Source organism: Ranitomeya variabilis, chromosome 8 (genome assembly GCF_051348905.1).
Source record: "Ranitomeya variabilis isolate aRanVar5 chromosome 8, aRanVar5.hap1, whole genome shotgun sequence".
NCBI classification, from domain to species: domain Eukaryota; kingdom Metazoa; phylum Chordata; class Amphibia; order Anura; family Dendrobatidae; genus Ranitomeya; species Ranitomeya variabilis.
Window position 1 is genome coordinate 73097106 of NC_135239.1, and position 21942 is coordinate 73119047.

At 40.9% G+C, this 21942-nt stretch overlaps 1 protein-coding gene across 7 annotated transcripts in view; it reads right to left on the minus strand.

Moving 5' to 3' along the window:
- Window positions 1–21942, minus strand: part of NTNG1 (netrin G1) — a 447853-nt gene that overhangs the window by 170894 nt on the left and 255017 nt on the right. For 3 of the 7 annotated variants that reach the window (XM_077277362.1, XM_077277360.1, XM_077277356.1), the window contains exons 5-6: window positions 10504–10524; window positions 7387–7425 (exon numbers count right to left, since the gene is read on the minus strand). In XM_077277362.1, coding sequence (XP_077133477.1) covers window positions 7387–7425; window positions 10504–10524 — 60 coding nt within the window. Of the gene's footprint in view, window positions 1–6589; window positions 6656–7386; window positions 7426–10503; window positions 10525–21942 lie in introns of all 7 variants that reach the window. The other 4 variants (XM_077277363.1, XM_077277361.1, XM_077277358.1 and 1 more) reach the window with 2 other exon arrangements.

The window sequence follows — 21942 nt, forward strand, 5'->3', positions numbered from 1 at the left end:
GTGTTTGGAGAGCCCCTGTGTGCCTAAACATTGGAGTTCCCCCTCAAGTGATTCCATTTTGGAAACCAGACCTCCCAAGGAACTAATCTAGATGTGTGATGAGCACTTTGAACCTCCAAGTGCTTCACAGAAGTTTATAATTAAGAGCCGTGCAAATAAAAAATCATTTTTCTTTCCTCAAAAATTATTTTTTAGCCCACAATTTTTTATTTTCACACTGGTAACAGGAGATATTGGACCCCAAAAGATGTCCAGTTTGTCCTGAGTACGCCAATACCCCATATGTGGGGAGGAACCACTGTTTGGGCGCACATCAGGGCTCGGAAGGGAAGTAGTGCCGTTTTGGAATGCAGACTTTGATGGAATGGTCTGCAGGCGTCACGTTTTGTTTGCAGAGCCCCTGATGTGCCTAAACAGTAGAAACCCCCCACAAGTGACCCCATATTGGAAACTAGACCCCCAAGGAACTTATCTAGATGTGTGGTGAGCACTTTGAACCCCCAAGTGCTTCACAAAAATTTCTGCGATCGTACTGCACATGCGCCCGCCATTTTGGAAGATTGCGGCGCCCATGCAGAAGATGGACAGACACCGGGAGGGACACCGGGGATCGGTAAGTATGCGGGGGTGGGATCGGAAAGCGGGGGGGGTGAGATCGGACTGCAGGGGGAGCGAGCAGGAGGACGGAGGGGAGCGGAGCACAGGACAGGACAGGGCAGAGGACGGCGGCGGTGGATCGGTGGTGGTGGCAGGGGCAGATCGCGGTCTCCAACCATGGCCGATGATATTGCAGCATCGGCCATGGCTGGATTGTAATATTTCACCAATTATCATTGGTGAAATATTACGATTGCTCTGATTGAAAGTGAAAGTGAAATGTCACTTTCAACAGCCAATCAGAGCGATCGTAGCCATGGGGGGGAAAAGCCACCCCCCCTGGGCTGAAGTACCACTCCCCCTGTCCCTGCAAGTCGGGTGAAATTACAGTTAACCCTTTCACCCGGCCTGCAGGGACGCGATCATTCTGTGACACAGCATATGCATCACAGGTCGGATTGGCACCGACTTTAATGACGCATACGCTGTGTCACAGGTCGGGAAGGGGTTAAATTACAACTGGTGCACTACATCACCAATGTGCGGGTTTTTTAATAATACTATTTTACTGTTTAATCAAGAGCACGATTTCTAAACTCTCCTATTGCTGCAATAGTTGTATCGGTGGTTTGTCTGCCACCTCAATTGTTAAAACCTAACACATTTGCTCTCCCCACTCTCCCGATATGTTTCGCCGCTAATCCGGCTTCATCAGGAGCACAAGAGTTTATACTATGGACATTACATTTATTTGATCCCTTTATCATCTAAAAAGCCTAGTCTAAAAGGCATACAGTACAGAACCTGCATTTGTGCTTAGATTGGCTTACTGTTGTGACAGCCAATTTTAAATAATACCTAATGAAAGTAATGTTTCGATAATGCAAGTAAATGGTGAAAGAACGGTAACAATTTTCTGTCCAGTTAGACAACTGTAAATGAACATAAATTATACTTACAGTGATAAAAAAGGTACAGAAAGTTAGTACAGCTGCACATTAGCTGCACAGATGGACAGCTTCCGGCCCAGTGCAAAGTTAGCAAACACTGAGGTTTAAAGGGAATATGTCACCAGGTTTAAGCTGCCCTATCTGATGTGTTGGTGTATTACTTCCTTGGCTGCTTACTGTATCTTTGATAAAATCACTGTTTTGTCTGTGGCAAGTCTAGCAGTTCTGTAAATGCTAAGCGTTGTAAAACCCGTCCGCACCACTGAGTGGCAGCTTTATGCCTATGCACAGTAGACACAAAAAGCTGAGGTTTATATAGAGGTTATGAATATGGAGGACTATGCGGAAGTCGGTTTACTAGTCCTCTAGTGATAATCTCCTGCTGATAAAAGTGATTTTAAGGAAAAAAAAACAGAAATAATGTATAGAGTGGAGCTCCAATTATGTATCAAACCAACAAGAAAAAAATACACCCCTAAAATATAACTTTTATTAGTATCAAATAATAATCACAAAACCACTTTCAAAGTACAAAAATAGAAGGTGTGTCTATAAACTACGTCTATTAAGCCCCAAACCTAACCTATAATTAATGTGGATCATATAAATGCCTAACCAATGGTCTCAGGGATATTGAGATTTAGACATAGATATAGATCAGTTGTGAATTAGTTACTCGGTATTCCTTTGTCCTCATGTATAGGTGTCTTTCTTTGGTATATATCCAGAGTTAAAGTTTTTTCACTATCTGTGCTGTACTTTAATTATGGGTTATGTGTGTACTAGGGCCTATAGGGATAACCGACATTGAGCGGGGAGTGCCACATCGCAAAATTTAGGGTGCCAACCTCCATAGGTAGGTAGATACATTTTAACGATTGATAGGGAAATTGCAGTCTCCTGATACCCTACCCCTTGGTTTATTTTTTTACTAACTTTTTTCGGAGACTAGCAGACATAGCATATAGGTACGCCTTCTATTTTCATATTTTGAGAAAAGTGATTTTACCAAAATGACTGCAAGCAGCCCAATAAGTGACACATCACTGTAATCAGGGTCTCAGCCCCTACATCATTATGATTTCAAACCAAGTAACAGATTTCCTTTAACGGAAGGATCTACATGTAAGGCAAGTACTCTACGGCATCTGCGGGAAAGTCTAGGGAGATGAGGACATTGAAAGCTGCGAGGACGTCTGAGGATGGGAATTTATTAAGATCTGTAAGACTGGTTAGTCTTAAAAACTGGGAGAAATATATTATTTACGTGTTGCATATAATACTTCTATGACTAAGGACTCTTAGTGGTCCGAAATGCGTAAGACTAATTTTTTAAAACTATTTTATAGAGACAATTGTCTAATAAAGATTGTTTTTTTAACATTGTTGTGGTGCTGGATTACAATGTTTTCCTATCATTCTGTTTCATAAATAATGTGGTACCAAATGAAAACCGCCATGACATGCTGCTAATGATTACCGCCATTATTAGCTTGGGTCATGTACCAATTTTGCATTTTCAGATGGGGAAGTATGGAAGTAGCATGTGTGATGTTTGCTGAGAATTAGGGTATATTTGTCTAATACTGCTATAATACGCTGGGAAATCCACCACTGTAATGATCTACACAGGCAGATAGTAGTTATAAGAAGACATATGTATGTTATAAATTACTGAATATAAACTCTCATAAAATATTAGTGATGCTAATACAGTATGATTACCGCCTACAATCACATTAAATGTATGGAAAGGGGAATCAGACAAGATACATAGTGTCAGATCCTGGATATAAAAGAATCATGAGCAATCCTAGACATGGTGACTACGGTGTGGTCTGCATCAGTAGATTGTAACTGGTACAACAATGTGACAAACAGATTTAATTCTTCTAGTTTGTTATGTTACAGTGGTGGATGCTATGGAAATATTTGTCATGTTTTGCCATTTTGCTCACTCTCTGGTCTATAGAAATAACAGGAAAATCAACTTACCTACTTTGCTCATACAGTCACCAAAAGAGAATTACAAGCAGGGTGATTTAATTTACTAATGCATCCCAATAAGCAGTGAAACGCAAGTCAGGAAAAAATGTATCTCACCTCCAGCCGAAAGCCTAAACATTATTACATGCAGAGTATTATTATTTTTTAATTAGCCTTGTAATAAGATGTCTCTCTGTATTATGTAGGCCAAATAAATAAGGATGATACAGCTACATCTAAAGGATTAATTTGCAATAATTATGCTACATGTACAAAAACACAGGCAAAAAAAGCAATAAAAAACAAGTTAAAAATGTAACGTGTGTACACAGTCAGGAGACTTTAAGGTCAGTGGAGTTCCCAGCTGCTGGGACACCTGGAGTCTGAACTAAGGCTACCAGAGTTCACAACCTACAGGTGTTCCAGCAGCTGGAAACTCTAGTAACCTTAAAGTCATTTTTAATACTCCCTTAAGGTTACTGGGCATTTGGAGCTGCCGAGAGACCCGGTGGTTGTTAAAGTTTCACAGCAGCTGTGACCCTCGAAGACCTTAAGGAAGCCTTTAAGGTTGCTAGAGTTGCCACCTGCTAGAACACCTGGAGGCTGTGAAGTAAGGTTATGAGAGTTCACGACCTCCAGGTGTTCCAGCAGCTAGGAACTCTAATGACCTTAAAGTGTCCCTCAAAGGCTCTCTTCAGGTTACTCACAGTCTCTGGGTCACACAGAGCGCTACAGCTGTCTGCATGGCCCACTGTAGAATGCAAGACTGCCGGACTGTGTTCTGTGTGACCCGGCGGTAGCGCAGTCCGACGTACTACAGCAATTCTGCCAGGTCATGTGGATTGCTGATCTGCTGGTTAAGGTGCTCCATGAGACCCAGACACTTGTGAACTAATGTAACCTCAGTGACATCACTGAGGTTACATCAGTTAATAGCCAGGAAAAAAAAAATTATGTCAGTCCGTCATAGTCCAATGGTTATATCGTAATTCACATTGATGTTTCAAGATGAGCCCTGTCCAGAATTACAGGATATGATGCCCCGTTCAGAGAATGGTTCTTCATAGGCTGTCACACCAGCACACACTGTTGGATCTCGCAGCACTCCACGATAGCTGGCAGTGTCTGTGACCGGCGGTAACGTCAGTCAGGCTACTGCCGGTATCAGACACTGTTTCCAGCACTGTCACACAGCATCTGTGACCGGCGGTAACCTTATTGATGTCACGATTCACCACAGTGGCCGGTTTTCGAGCCACTCTCAGAGTGAGAACTGGCAGTAGCTGCTACAGAATATCAAGCGTCAGTCTGTGAAAGAGGCTTCATATGCTGCGGACATCGGAGCGGGGATCGTGGTGCTATGGACTTCGTCAGACCTGCGCGGGACCTTTACTTTCTAATAAGTGGGTAAATGAGGGCAATTGTTGGAGAGTGTTATTTTAAATAAAGAACTTTTGTGTGTGTTTATTTGTTTTTAAATAACTTATCTGTCAAGTTAAGCCGATGTAAATGCTAAATGAATATTTACTGATTCCCCCGCCCATATCTCGCTGCTGGGAACAGTGATTATTCATCTTCTGATTTCAGGGGTCAGTGGGCTGAGAATTGGGTCCCTGGGTCCTAATGACGCAATGTGGCCGGCCAATGATAGTAATGCCAGTAGCCAACATGGTTCCTGCATTACTGTGTATGATAGGCTATCACCACATGTTGATTGGTTGTTATTCACTCGAGCATTATCCTTGAGCACCCTTGATACTCGGCAGAGTAATGAGTATGCCCGAGCAGCCTGATGCTCGACTGAGTTATAAGCAGTGCCGAGCACGCTCACTCATCAATATTTAGTAGCACTGTAATCATACTGACCTGAAGAATTAAATTGCCAGGTCATTTTTATTACAGAATCATTGCCATAAAACCAAAACTAAAATACATTGACAGAATTGTTTTTTTTCACCATTTTATTCCACTAGAATTTTTTTGACCTTGTTTAAGTGCGTTTTATGGTGAATTAAATAGAGTTATTCAAAACTACAACTTGTATGGTTATGGCGACAGAAAAATAGAAAACGTATTGCTCTGAAAACAGGAGGAGGAAAAAGCTAAAGCACAAAAATGGAAAAATGTCTGGGTCATGAACGGGTTTAGTCCTTGCTTACTATGGGTTTATTGAGTCCGGTGGGCAGTCCTACCCGTGCAGGGAAGGCTGTCCTCCTCACTGGATTTATAAACTCATAACTAGTAGGGATTTAAATTAATGATATGAAAGTTATAGTAAATCTTTGCTGCAAATTTTCATTCTGCTCCACTCATGCTGCTCTCCGATAATGTGTTACCATTGATTCAGCTGTACTGACTGAACATTAGAGTGGTTGTTTGCACACTGACAATATTTGGTGTCTTATAGTAATGTTGAAAAGCCTTTTGGGCTAAATAGCGGATGGCATGGTTCTCTGCAGTCTCATTTTCTATACTTAATATATTTCACTATTTTTGTTGTTTTTTCCTTTGTTTGCATGTTTTTTTTATTATATTCAGTATTTATTATATTAGTTATTTTTTACAATTTCCTTCCCTCCTTGAATATTATCTAAATTGGAAAGAAAGGGTTAATTCTGCGCCGCCAGTGGATCAAGGATTGGCATCCAGAAATGCGGTTTATTAGTTAACGCGTTTCGAAGCTCAAACCGTCTTCATCAGGACAAACCACAATGTGTAAAATTATGATTTGTCCCGATGAAGAAGTTTTGAAACGCGTTGGCTAATAAACCGTATTTCTGGATACCAATCCTTTATCCACTGGCCGCGCAGAATTAACCCTTTTTTCCCAAACTGGTTTATATCGATATGTGGGTCTGCAGCCCCCTTAAACCTTTTAGTGGTTGTGGTCACACAATCATAACAGGTGAGAACTTTTGCCTTTGGTCTCCTCACTGTTACTCGATAAAACCCCTTTGCGCTTATTGTTATTTCAGTTTTAGTCACCTCTTCCTCGAATATTGCCATAATCACATAGACTGCAGTAACGATGACGGACAATGCTATGGACCTCCTACCTTGCTTTGTGTTTGCAACATCTAGGAAAGTAGCATTCGTCTTAATTCTATCAACGTTTGCCGGTGCTGTGTATGTCAGAGAAAAATTGTGAATCGTTATTTAGAACTGTAAGCACCAGGCGGTGGCATTCGGGAGCAGAGCAAGGGAAAGTCCAGTGGAAAGGTAGAATGATCATTTGGAAAAGGCCACAGGGTCAAATTGTCTCTAGTATTGAAAAATGCTGCATTAGCATCTTACGATTAAAATTCCAACCTAAGGGCAGAGGCAGACTGCCGTATAACTCGTGCGAGGATCACATTGCACTGCACGGACTGGCCGACACCTCTCCTGACCTGAGCAAGACAGTATGATGGATTTCTATGCAGCTTTGAAGCTCAGGTCAGGAGAGCCGACATCCAGTACGTGTTTTACAATGCAATTCTTGAACGAGATATACGGCAGTCTGTCTCTGCCCTAACTTAAAAAATTCGACTAAAATGAAAATTTTAAAGGTACCAGACAATTTTTATGCTCAAAGGTATGCACACAAACTCTCAACCATTTCCAATACTAGATCACGGAATGACGGAATACAGGATGCCAGGCTTTTCTAAGTCCATACAAGGAAGGGAAGAAGAAACTATAGCCTACAAATGTCCATCGGGATATTCTAATACCAATGTATGGAAACATGGATCGCAAAGATGTAGGAACTGCAGGAGGATCAAAGCTCTATTGCAAATACACTCACAAATCGGCAGGACAATCATGGAGACACAGGGATTATATAGAAAGACGGATTTAATAAAATGGTTACCTGAAGTGATGGGTTGTTTCCGTTTTTTGTCCTGAACGGCTGCCATAAAAAGACAGGTTTGTCTCGTTTAGTTCATGGTTTAATGAGTAGAAGCATAACTTTAGCTGATATTATGTCTTATATTATAGCGCATGTGACATTGCCAGTATAATATAAGTGATGCTATGAATTCCCCAAACGACTACCTGGGATCAGACATGCCACTGTTTCTCACTTGGGTGGACAGAAGACAGGAAAGGGTTGAAGTTGCTGAATGGGAGAGGATGAGGGTAAATAAAATGTTATGTGTCAAGATTCTCACTTGGCATACACTCTGTTATTCCGCGTAGTCATTAGAGTCTATTACGTTGTTACTGTGCACTCGAGTGAGCCAAAGACGGCATTACCGGGAACCGTCCAGACCTTCAGCATAGGAAACTGACCTTGTTATGCAAAATGAATTGTCAGGCATACATGCTGGGTGACGCTGCCCTCCGAATTAGCTTTTCACTCTACAGAATCCCAATGTAGATTAAGTGTTCATCACATAATCCACCGAGAAATGTTAGGAATTCTCGCTCTGTCTTAATGGACCAAATGGCTGGATAAATTCCAAATATGTGCTAAAAATGAGTGTAAAATGTTTCTCATTTTTATGTACTTGTTATTTAAGTAATTAAGCACATATAGTATGTATATATTCTATATGCATTACATGTGTAATGTCTGATATTGTCTGCACATGTCCCATATGAATTGTATAATATTATGGTGCTATAGAAATAAAATGATTATTTGTTACTATTATTTGCTATATATTGTGCACTGAAAATCAGTCGAGTGATATCTGAGAAGAATAAGTCCAGACGGTCTTGATTGACAGAACACAGTGAGATAGCAACGCTATTTTATTAGTTAGTGAAGACTTTGGAAGGGGGAAAATACTTTGTACAGTTCTATAGATTGCAGGGGAGTGTGAGTATAGCGAGTTACTTGGCATTTATGGGTAACATAAACATAAGAAGTAAATGGGTTTTATAAATGTATATTAAAATATTACACATATCTTATGTAGATGATTCTGCACTTTTTTTTAAAGAGGTCGTTCCACTTGATGATCTCATATGTATTATCTCATGACCCTTTTAACGATGTAGTGAGCTACTATGGATAAAAAATGTACAGTAATACTTTTGCATAAGGTGGGTTTACTGCAGCACTTTTCCTCTGGCTGAGAGCGGAACAATGATATAACAGGTTGACTATAAATTAAGACTGAGGAGTCATTGCCTGGAGGCGTGCACGTCTTCTAAAGCATGAATGAGACTGACCAATCATAAGCAGTCAGCAACATACAAGCAAAAATAAACACACCCCATGATAGCTTAGAACATGCTTTATCCTTTGTGAGACATGTAATGACAGACAGTTTGCTCTCCACACTGCAGAGCTGTGTGCGATTACAAGTGAGAGCCGGTAGTAGAGCAGTGATTACTTATACCTTCAGATTTTATCTCACAGAGCAGTTAGGTAAGCACAGCAGAGCTGCCAGCACTGTAAAAATGATGTGCTTGTGATGAGTCAAAGCTCAGCTCTGCTGTACTTCCTCTTCTCCCACACTGACGTTTTGTAATCAAACACAGTCTGGAGTGAGATCAGTGAGCTCAGACTGTCTGTTATTACATGTTTCATACAGGAGAAATCCTGTTCTTAGCTACTGTGGGGGCGTGTTCTTTTTTTCCTGAAAAGCTGCTGCCTGTTTATGATTGGTAATTTCATACAGGGGAAGAAATTCACGCCCCAGTGAAACATTTCCGGCAATCACCCCTCAAACTTAACATTTATTATGACCTAAACTTTACAAGCTGTTTTACTCAGCTCTGCAGTCACTATTCAATGATATGGCCAGCTTAACATGCTACCATTTTTGAAAGGTCCTCTTTTAAGTCCCTTATACATGAGCCAATGCAAACTGTATGTGAACTGACCAACTGCTAACACACATGAGGAGATGTGCTGCTGAAGATTACTTTTTAGCGCATGACTTTTGTTGACTGACTGCTGCCATGTTTACGTAGCCACTGATTGGGAACAACCGTCCTTATGAATGATCCTTTGCCTAATTATCAGCATGTGTGAAAGAGCGTTAAGGGCATGTCTGATGAAAACATCACCGGAGAACCATCTCAAGGGCCTGGTGGAATATGGATATGTAATAGTGTCTAATTTTGACAAATTTTCCAACCCTATTGTTTTGGTTCCTAACTTTCACACTTGAGAACAGACGTGTAACATTGGTGCACGTTAACAATTTAGAGTGTCTGACGTGCTCAGTAAATGAAATCCTATTATACAGTATGTGTTCAGCCATTTTAATGAAAAGCTAGGGTGATGATGGCAAGGAAATGCATGGTGTCAGAATATAGTGAGATGTTATGTACTGAGAATCAAGTGGACTAACAGTATCTACAGTCGTACCCGGATTCTAACAGTCTGGTCACCCATTCTTTGTTATCTACATGAACAAACACATGAGGAGCAGGATCAGATGGTATGGGGGGTATGGAAAGCAACCACATCATGCAAAATAAGCAGCACAGAACCAAACATCCACCAAAACACACCTCTACTGCAGGTTCAATGGGGCGTCCCCTATTAATAAGATAGACAGATACAGTATAGGTACATATATATGTATAAGCGCTGACAAAGACTGCCAGGACAATAGATTGCCTGAACTAATCTGGGGAAATCAAGCTCATATATAGTATATATATTGCAAGTAATATCACTTTTTGCAATCAGTGATTTGTGTGTTCACTTCTCTATCTATCCCCATTGATTTAATCATCTGTCTGTCTCCGTGTCTGTATATGTGTCTACTTCGCGCTCCGCTCAGCGCCTGTGTGGAATATTTCAGGCATATAAAACCTGGTACAGACAGGCCGAGCTGGTTCCTGTCAGAGCTGTCATAAGACGAATCCACTCTTCTCTCTGATTCAATTGTACATGTAAATGCAGCAAATATTATCCTGTCTTTCCTGCAAGCTTGTTCTTTCACTGCCGCTCTGTGTGGCTCTGATGGATGTTTGGAGAGGACTAGAATCATTGCACGTCAAACACTCAGATTGTACTCACTGCTGGGCATGTTGGATACACCTATGAGAAAGAACAAGAGAAGACATGTTATGTGCCGGTAATACAGTCACGGAATATAAACGTACAAACATACAATGATACAAGAGTGACACGTCTCTTTTATATTCTATCATAGTTTCGAAAAAAAACATGGCAAACATCACCAACTCGAGAATACCCCTGTCATGCACCACTAGACCCTGTCCTAGACATAAAACATTGTACCAGTTTACACAGGAGTAGTACAGTTATTATAGACATTTATACTAACAAACTGTTAAGGCTGGCGGAACGCATCGAGTAAATATACAGTAGATGTTATTATTGGTGCGTTCGCAGCCCAGGGTCCACTGTGCAGGAGGAGAACCTGCTGCTAGCAAATGGCACTATATGGGGGTATAAGCGAGCTCTGTTACTTCACAGAGTCGCCGTGATAGAAAAGCACTGTGTCCTGTTAAGCTCACAGGAGTACACAGCTAACTGCTGAGCTGATAGCAGTCAGTGGTCATGCAGTCAGAGAAGCACACAAACAATTCCTCACCGGACGTGTCGGTATTCTAGTGGCTTATTTCAGCTGGGCCCTGAATACATGCAAACAAACTCCTCACCGGAGGTGCCGGTATTCTAGTGGCTTATTTCAGCCGGGCCCTGACCACAAGCAGACATGACCACACTGGCGCAAAGCTCATGACAAAGATTGATACTAGCGCATGGGCGTGCGGCCATGCAAACCTTTTATAGTTGCAGCAACTTCAGGACCTTCCTAGAGGACCAATGGGAGTTGCTTCAGGACCTGAGCATGTGACCCCTGACCTCCAATGAGAGGTCTTCCTTTGGGCATGCTCAGAAGGGAGAAAGCAGGATTTAATCCCAGAAGCGAGTCCTCGCCGCTGACCAATACTAGCTATAATGGCAGAGTCTGGAAGAACAGCAGTAGCCAGACGCAGAGTATCTGCCTGAGCCAGACGCTGGGACTGACATCTCTGCTGAGCAGGCTCCACTGCGGCTGGCGAAGAATGGGAGACCGCAGCGGAGATGGCTTGAGATTCCCCCTGTGCAGAGGTGGGAACACGAGTCCTAACACAAACATGTTTAAACCCTTAGAGACCGAGACAATAATGACCAAGCCAAATTTTTTAATTTTGACCAGTGTCACTTTATGAGGCAATAAGCTTCAAGGTATCCCAGTGATCCTGATATTTCATACTTTATGAAATTGGTAAATTTAGATTGAAATGTTTTGCATTTATTTGTGAAAATATCAGAATTTTCGTGAAAATTTTGAAAAATTTGATATTTTCATATTTTCTATTTTTATATCCTTAAACCAGTTAGTCATGCTCTTCAAAATTATTAATACATAACATTTCCAATATGTCTACTTTACATGTCCATCATTTTTCAAACATCATTTTATTTTGTTAGGATGTTAGAAGGCTTAAGGCTATGTTCACACGGTGCGGTTTTTGCTGCGGATCCGCAGCGGATTTGCACTGCGGATCCGCAGCAGTTTTCCATGTAGGTTACAGTACAATGTAACCCAATGGAAAACAGGACCCGCTGTGCCGACGATCCTTTTTTCCACAGGCAAATCCGCAGCGGTTTTGCCTGCAGAAAAAAGAAGTACCATGTCAATTCTTTCTGCGGATTCCGCTGCGGGTTTCCAGCAGCACCAATAGGAAACTGCATTTGGAAACCTGCAGTGGAATCCGCAGAAGAAAAAGGATGAAAAACCGCAGCTAAAATCAGCGCTGAATTTAGCTGCGGTTTTTCAAAACAGGACCTGAAAAAAAAAGGATGAAAAAAAGGAACGTGTGAACGTAGCCTAAAAGTTTAGCAGCAATTTTTCATTTTTTCATGAGGTTTACAAAACTTATTTTTTTTAGTTATCTATTCACATGTAAATGGACTTTGAGGGGCCTGCATATTGGAAACTTCTAAAAAGTGATACGATTTTAAAACAGCACCCCTCAAATACTTCAAAACTGTAGTCAGGAAATGTTTGAACCCTTCAGATGCTGCAAAGGAATTAATGCAAAGTGGAATGAAAAAAACACAATTTTTCCTCTAAATGTTCCTTTAGCCCCATTTTTTTCTTTTTTTTACACGGAATAGCATAAGAAAATGGATCTCACAATTTGTTACCCAATTTCTTATGAGCTTGCTGATATCCAACATGTGGTCAGAAACCTCTGTTTGGACAAATGGTAGGGCTCGGAAGGAAAGGAGCAGCATTTGAATTTTGGAACACAAATTTGGTTGAAATAGATTACGAGCACATGTCGCATTTGTATGGCCCCTAAGGTGCCTAAACAGCGGAAAACCCCAGCAAGCGACACCATGGTGGAAACTATACCCCTCAAGTATTTTATCCAGTGGTATAGTGTGAGAATTTGAAACCCACAGAATTTGAAAACGTTAGCTTGTCATACTGTAAAAAAATTGTCATGAAAATGTTTCTTTAGCCCCCAATTTTTCCCTTTTGCAACATGTATCACAAAAAAGTGTACCGCAGAATTTGTTACCCACTTTCTTCTGAGCACGGTGATATCCAACATGTACAGTACTCAAAAGGTTCTGTTTGGTCCCAATGGCAGGGCTTGAAGGGGAAGAAGCGACATTTGGTATTTTAAATTTTAATTTGGCTGGAATAAATTGCAGACACCATGTCTCATTTGCAGAGCCCTTGAGGTACCAAAACAGCAAAAACCCTCGGCAAGTGACTCCGTTTTGGAAACTAGACCCATCAAGGAATTAATCTCAAAGGTGTATTGAGTATTTTGAACCCATAGGTGCTTCACAGACCTTTTTAAAATGTGGATGTGAAAATAAAAATTAAATTTTTTCCCCAATAAAATGTTGTTTTAGCCCCAAATTTGTAATTTTCATAATGGATAATAGGAAAAAAAAACGACATTATAATTTGATAAACAATTTTGCCCGAACATGATACCCCATGAGAGGTCAAAAACTCTTCAGGGACATGGCAGGGTTCAGAAAGGAGAGAGCACTATTTGATTTTTGGAGAGTAATGCCAAAATGGCAGAAAGTCCCCCATTTTCGAAACTAGGCTCCTCATGAAATTCAACTAATTGTGTACTGATTATTTTTACCTTACTGGTGATTCACAGAATTGTATAACACTTAGATTTGAAAACAGAAAATTACCTTTTTTCACTAAAATGCTGTTTTAGCATCAAATTTATAATTTACACGTGGGGTAATAGGAGTAAATTGACCTCATAATTTGTTAAGCAATTTCTCCCAAACACAGTAATTCCCCAAATGTGGTCAAAACTGCTGTTTGGGCACCTGATAAAACTCGGAATGCAAAGAGTGCTATTTCATTTTTGGAACGCAAATTTGGACATCATGTTGCATTTGTAGAGTGAGGTGCCAAAAAAAGTATAGATACCCACAAGTGTCAAGTAACATTTAGCAAAATAAACACCATAAAGAATGAATCTAGCATTTTTAACCCACAAACTACATGACATAATTTTATAAGATTGGATGTGAAAACAAATTTTTTTTTTACTTAGCCTAAAAGTTTTAATTCACACAGGAAGTAATAGGAGAAAATGAACAGGACAATTTGTTATGCCATTTTTACTGAACATGGTAGTTTCCCGTATGGGGTTGTATACTACTGTTTGAGCACATGGCAGGGATTGGATGGGAAGGAGGGTTACTTGGCTTTTAGAAGAGAAACCAACCCAGCTGCATATCAAAAGCTAAGAAATGGGGCACCTTTGGTGGCCCATCCTAAAACAGCTACACCAACTCCAAAAAGCATGGCAAGCTTACCCAGGTCTGTGAAGTAAAGAGGTGGTCACCCCATGGACGGATAGGGCTGACATCCGTCCTTGGGGTGACCACCTCTCTACTTCACAGACCTGGGTAAGCTTGTCCTTTTGCACTTTTTAAGTATTATCCTGTGTGATTTGTGTTTACTTAACTAAATGGGGGCATCCTTTCCCGTGGTCTTGTTTTTGCATCATGACTATAATATAATGCCAGAACAGAAGAAATCCCCCCATGTGACCCCATATTGGAAACATCACTGGTCAAGGGTTTTATCTAGAGGTGTAGTGAGTATTTTGAACCCATAGGTGCCTCACTGAATTTTATAACATTGGGATGTGGAAATTTAACATCCTAGTGGTAAAAATGATTTTTTTCTATTATTGCAAATGTGTCAGTTAAACAAGGGCTAATAGGTGAAATTGGATCCTGCAATTTATTGAGCAATTTCTCCTCAATTCGGTGATGCCTTATATGTTGTCAGAAACTATTGCTTGGACACACGTCAGGGCTGAGAATGCAGGAGCGCTATTTTGCTTTTGGAGCATAGATTTTGGTAGAATAGTTTACGGGCAACATTTGCGAAGCCACTAAGGTGCTAGAACAGTAGAAAACCTCCAAAAGTTACCCCATTGTAGAAATAAAACCTCACAATGAATTAATCTACAGCTGCAGTGACCATTTTGTAACATTCTAGCCATGCTTTATTCTGGAAAATTACAAATATGCCAGTTTGTTGCCCATACATGGTGCCCCATATATTCGAGGGCCCCCATACAATGTGCCCAGCTTGTACTACGCACCCCGTAAATTGTTAATTGAGCTCTCCTTGCTACAATAATGTCAAGCATGTAGCCACTTACTGTGGTTTAGGCACAGTGGGGCTCATAAGGAGGGGGACATTTGGATCTGGGAGCGTAGATTTTACTTGATTTTATTTGAAGGGGTAGATCTTTGTTCTACCAGTAACATGGAAACCCCTACATTTCCAGTGACAGATGGTGGACCTGAGTGGGGGCTGGTTTTGTGTGGGATAAGTTTTGTTGGGAACATTTTGGGGCACACAACATTTTTTGATCACTTTCAGTATAAAGCTGGGATCACATTCTTGTGTTCTAGGCTGAACACTTACCTCGGTTTTTGTGTAAATCCCACATAAACCACTTACTATAATGAGGCAGATGGAGACACTATGGAACTTACTTAACATCTGCTATGTTGGGATCCATCTTTATGGGCGTGGACAAAACTGTGGTTGTCCACAGTTGTGCGCTAAAAAGACACCTAAAGTAATATGACACTACCAGAAAAGAGACCAGACTGAGTCCAAAGTGACTCCAACTGCCTCATTATAATGAGTGGTTCCATTAGGGCTTTTGTCTAAATTTTTTGGATTTACATGGAAACGCCAACATAAGTGCACAGCGGAGAGCGCAGGATAAAATGTAAACAGAGCTTTATTCCGATTTTTGGGAGATGGAATGAACAAATAGACAGCTGTGCAAGAGTAGTTCTTATTTTTATTTTTGCGCTATTCATAGTGCGGTATAAGTGATGAGGCGGATATATTCTTCTGGTCGGTGCAATTACAGTGATACCATATTCATATTGTGTTTTTTATGTTTTGCTGCTATCACACAGTAATAATCCTTTTTCATAAAAACAATCTTTTTTTCCACCATATTCTGAGAGCTGTAACTTTTTTTCTTTTTGGCGAACAGAGCTGTATGAGGGCTTATTGTGTTCGGGATGAGTTGAAGATTTTTTGTACCATTTTGGGCAAAAAACCTTTTTATCGCTTTTTATTCCATTCAATTATTGTTTGTAGATTTTTTTTAGCGCCATTCACCATGTAGAAAAAGTGATAAGACCAATTTTTTCTTCAGGTCAGCACAATCACAGCGATACCAGATTTATATATTTTTTTATGCTTTGTGGCTTTTATACACTTAGGGTACGCTCACACTAGTGTATAAATAATGGGTCTCATTCTCATCTGGGAGAATGGGACGATTTTTTCTCACTTGTCATCCATGTGTTGCCCTTATACAATCTGGTTTTTTTTACTCAGCAGCTAATAATCATTTACAGGACCACTTACGGTTTACTATGGTACAGAATTGTAATATATCCATAAAAATCAGATGCTATACTGATGGTCCGGACGGGATGCAATTTATTTTTCACACCCATCAGATTTCGGAGTGAAATTGCAGCATGTTTAAATTTTTTTCTCATGTAAAATATAGCTGGGAAAAAATATGCAGATCTGCACTGCCTCATAATACAACCCTGGGCTGAATGCAATCTGATTTCTTATCGGATTACACTCGTCCAATTTCTACGCTAGTGCGAGTGAGCCCTATAAGCAATATTTTTAAAAAATGAAATTTTTTTGCATCGCTATATTCTGAGAGCTGAAACTTTTTTTTTTTTTTTTTTTGCCAAATGAGCCATATTAGGGCTTGCTTTTTGTTGGAAGGTTTGGCTTTTTGTTTTATACCATTATTTTTTTTTTTTTACAAATGGCTTTATGACCATTTTTATTTGATTTTTAAGCAATATTTTGGTGTGTTATCTTTATTTATTTTCTTTTTGCAGTGTTCGTTATATACAATAAATAATGTGCCAGTTGTATATGGTCATTCCGGAGGCAGCGATACCAATTATGTCTACTTTTTTTGTTTATTTTTGTTTTAACGCAAACGCTGAGTTTTTAGTGGTGAATTGGCTTTTTTGATTTGTGTGCACTTTTTTGTGTTTTTTGCTTTTTCACACATTTTACATTAGTTTTTTTCACTTTTTCCCTTATTCCCACTATGGGACATGAATATTTTTTACCGTGATTGCTGGTCTCGTGCATTTCCGTACTTGTGTACTGCAGTGTCTGAGACTTATCGATTAAAAAATGAGAAAACAAAACAAAGATCTTTTATTCTGTGAGTGACAACACATAAATTGATCCACTGGATTCCGTACAGACACAGGTAATATTACCTTTAAAGAATATGGATAGCTTAGGGGGATTTGTTTTTATAAATGCATGTAATTTGAAATAAAAATTATTTTTGCTATGGGGTGTCCTAAAAAAATGTCGCATAACTTTCCTCGTATAGACTCAGTTTTGCATTATCTATTGCTGGCTGTAAAATTATATAATGAGTGATCTAAAAATCCACCAGTGAGCTCATTATGATGGAAAATTTTGTAACACTTTTAATTGTCTTTTTCTGAATTCTTGTTAGCCGATTTATGACCATAGAATACAAAGAATGATTACAAATCAAGTTTACAGAGTTCAGAAAAACAGATAAAATAGTAACAACTTAGAAGAATGTGATCACTGATTAATTCTTAATTAAAGGATTATTCCCATCTCCAAGATCCTATCCCAATACGTAGTAGTTGTAATAATAATAATATTAGCAAAAACCTCCAATTAGAAATGTAGTATAGTTCTTTGATTCGCTATGTCTCTTTCCTTATGTGCAGGCATTGCAGGACCTTAGGTATCCATGGTTACGACCACTAGCAACTCGCTAACTATCACTATACCAGTGGCCATAACCATGGATACCTAAGGTCCTGCAATGCCTGCACATGAGGATAAAAATATGGTCGATACTGACTTTCAGGATTGCTTCTTCCAATTTGTGGCAGCAGATTTCCTGCCCTCTTCCTCTCTGAGGAGGCTATTTGCATCATCCGGCAGGCACACACAGTCATAATAATAGCTGGCATGTCGTAATGATAAGTCGATGATGATTGCCTTTAGATGGGTAATTCACTAATGTTTAAATGTTAGACGAGACGCTGTGAACGATTGAGGTTGTAGACAGCAGCGAGTGGGAGCACAGATCACAGATCTACTCCCACAATAAAATGTGAATATTTGGAGCTATTTACCACGAGATGACTCCTTTTTAATGGTTTTCAGGCTATTATTCTGTATGTGGACGGAGGTGCAGGCATCTGGAAGAATTTATGTAAGACACCTTAAAATTATGTTTTGGTTTTAAAAGGTCTACCCAGGTCTGGAACTGAGACTTCGGCACTTTCAAAGTCATTCTATAGGGATATAAATCATTTGTTAATGGATTACAGGCAGACCAGGTCAGCTACTCGCACTTCCTGCCGTTATTAGATTACATTCGTATCACCATCAGTTCTCCTCTTGTTTCTTCTGTCAGCTGGCCCCGGATTAAGCTCTATATTAACAAAAATTAATTGAGCAGAATGATAGCAGAAAGCATTAAACCACTCATTGATCTAACACCTCATTGATTCCTCCATTACAAGCAGCCTGCATTAACTTCTCCTTTCTAGAGTATTTTCGAGCACTAATCACAAAACCGATGCTTTCCATGGGCATTTTATTTCCTTACTATGGTGAGCTTTCATTTTAAGTCCACATGCTGTGCTAGAACTTAGATCATGGATGAACCTCTGCTTTCTTTATATACCATCATTAATATACTGAAAGCTCCAGACTATAGTGACTCATGAGTCTCTTGGCCACCATTACAGGTTCGCCTATTAGTCTCTACTGACCACTGAAAATTCTACACAAACTCTTACAGTATAGTAATTATTGTAATCCAATATGTATGTATGGGTATGAAGACTAAAACAGATCAAAATCATAGTGAGTCCCAGTGAATGAATGAAGCCTGTATGAATCAAAGTGGCTGGAACTTGAATGAACTGTCAAAGACGCTTGGATAAATGGTAAAAATGTCTTCAAGATTTGTAAAACAACTCCAAAACTAGTAATACTGTAGGAGGCCCTCAATACTAGAGATGAATAGATCTTTTAAACTTTAAATTCCTCAACTTTGCAGAATTTCCCCCCCCTCCCAAATTTTTTAAATTTGTTGAGAATGAATTTGCATGAATCTCGATAATCTAAAATTTGCAATTGCTTGGAAACTACATGTGTTGGAGAAGAGAGTGAGATAGAACCCTCCTGCGAGAAGAGAAGAGTTTAAACTCTATAGGAGAGAGAGGACCCCGCTGACCATAAGAGCTTACACTCTACAAGAGAGACAGAGAGAACCCTGCTGACCATAAGAGCTTACACTTTACAGGAGAGAGAGAGAACCCTGCTGACCAAAAGAGCTTGCACTTTACAAGAGAGAGAGAGAGAACCCTGCTGACCATAAGAGCTTACACTGTACAGGAGAAAGAGGACTCCGCTGACCATAAGAGCTTACACTGTACAGGAGAGAGAGGACCCTGCTGACCATAAGAGCTTATACTGTACAGGAGAGAGGGGACCCCGCTGACCATAAGAGCTTACACTGTACAGGAGAGAGAGAACCCTGCTGACCATAAGAGATTACACTGTACAGGAGAGAGAGGGCTCTGCTGACCATAATAGCTTATACTGTACAGGAGAGAGAGGACCCCGCTGACCATAAGAGATTACACTGTACAGGAGAGAGAGGACTCTGCTGACCATAAGAGCTTATACTGTACAGGAGAGAGAGGACCCCGCTGACCATAACAGCTTACACTCTACAGAAAAGAGAGGACTCTGCTGACCAAAAGAGCTTACACTGTACAGGAGAGAGGGGACCCTGTCATGATCTCTGCAGGCAGAGATCATAGCAAGCCTATAGAAGGACAAGCTCTCGGAAGATGGAACTATACTGACCATGAACTAAGCCTGCCGCGCAACTAGAAATAGCCAGGTAGCATTTCCTATTAATCGCTAGATGCCCAGCTCTGGCCTAAGACCTAAATAGCTAGCAGAGGGAAATAGTCTTAGCAAATTTGAGGTCCGCTTACTAGATAGCAGAAGACAGATAGTATACTTTCATGGCCAGCAGAAAAATACTAACAAAACACCATCCAGAGATTACCTTAAACTCTGGCATTAACTCATAACGCCAGAGTAGCAATCCCTGATCGACGAGAGCTTTCCAGACACAGTAACAAAACTTCAGCTGCGAACTGGAACAAATAGGCAAAACAAAACATGGACAAAAGTCCAACTTATCAGTAGTTGTCTAGAAGCAGGAACAAGCACTGAGAGGCATCAGATAACATTGTTGACCGGCAAGAAACCACCAGAGAAATGAGCTTAAATAGCGACACCCACTACTGATGGAATCAGGTGAAACAGGAAAGAGGATGACAAGTCCAATTCCACAAGCGGCCACCGGGGGAGCCCAGAATCCAAATTCACAACAGTACCCCCCCCTCAAGGAGGGGGCACCGAACCCTCACCAGATCCACCAGGGCGACCAGGATGAGCCCTATGGAAGGCACGAACAAGATCAGAAGCATGAACATCAGATGCATTGACCCAAGAATTATCCTCCTGGCCGTAACCCTTCCAGTTGACCAGATACTGGAGTTTCCGTCTGGAAACACGAGAGTCCAAAATTTTCTCCACAACGTACTCCAACTCACCCTCAACCAACACCGGAGCAGGAGGCTCAACAGAAGGTACAACAGGTACCTCATACCTGCGCAATAACGACCGATGAAAAACGTTATGAATGGAAAAGGACGCAGGGAGGTCCAAACGGAAAGAAACAGGATTAAGAATCTCCAATATTCTATAAGGGCCGATGAACCGAGGTTTAAACTTAGGAGAAGAGACCCTCATAGGGACAAAACGAGAAGACAGCCACACTAAATCTCCAACACAAAGCCGAGAACCAACACGACGATGACGGTTGGCAAAACGCTGAGTCTTCTCCTGTGACAACTTCAAATTGTCCATAACCTGCCCCCAGATGTGATGCAATCTCTCCACCACCGCATCCACTCCAGGACAATCCGAGGATTCCACCTGACCGGAGGAAAATCGAGGGTGAAACCCCGAATTACAGAAAAACGGGGACACCAAGGTGGAAGAACTGGCCCGATTATTGAGGGCGAACTCTGCCAATGGCAAAAAAGCAACCCAATCATCCTGGTCAGCAGAGACAAAACACCTCAGATATGTCTCAAGGGTCTGATTAGTCCGCTCGGTCTGGCCATTAGTCTGAGGGTGAAAAGCAGATGAAAAAGACAAATCTATGCCCATCCTAGCACAGAATGCCCGCCAAAATCTAGACACAAATTGGGTACCTCTGTCAGAAACAATATTCTCAGGAATACCGTGCAATCGGACAACATTCTGAAAAAACAGAGGAACCAACTCAGAAGAAGAAGGCAACTTGGGCAGAGGAACCAAATGGACCATTTTAGAGAAACGGTCACAGACCACCCAGATGACAGACATCTTCTGGGAAACAGGCAGATCTGAAATAAAATCCATCGAGATGTGTGTCCAAGGCCTCTTAGGAATAGGCAAGGGCAACAGCAGTCCGCTAGCCCGAGAACTACAAGACTTGGCCCGAGCACAAACGTCACATGACTGCACAAAGACTCGCACATCTCGTGACAGAGAAGGCCACCAGAAGGATCTTGCCACCAAATCCCTGGTACCAAAAATTCCGGGATGACCTGCCAATGCAGAAGAATGTACCTCAGAGATGACTCTGCTGGTCCAATCATCCGGAACAAACAGTCTATCAGGCGGACAACGATCCGGTCTATCCGCCTGAAACTCTTGCAAGGACCGCCGCAGATCAGGAGAAACGGCCGACAAAATTACTCCCTCCCTAAGGATACCTGTGG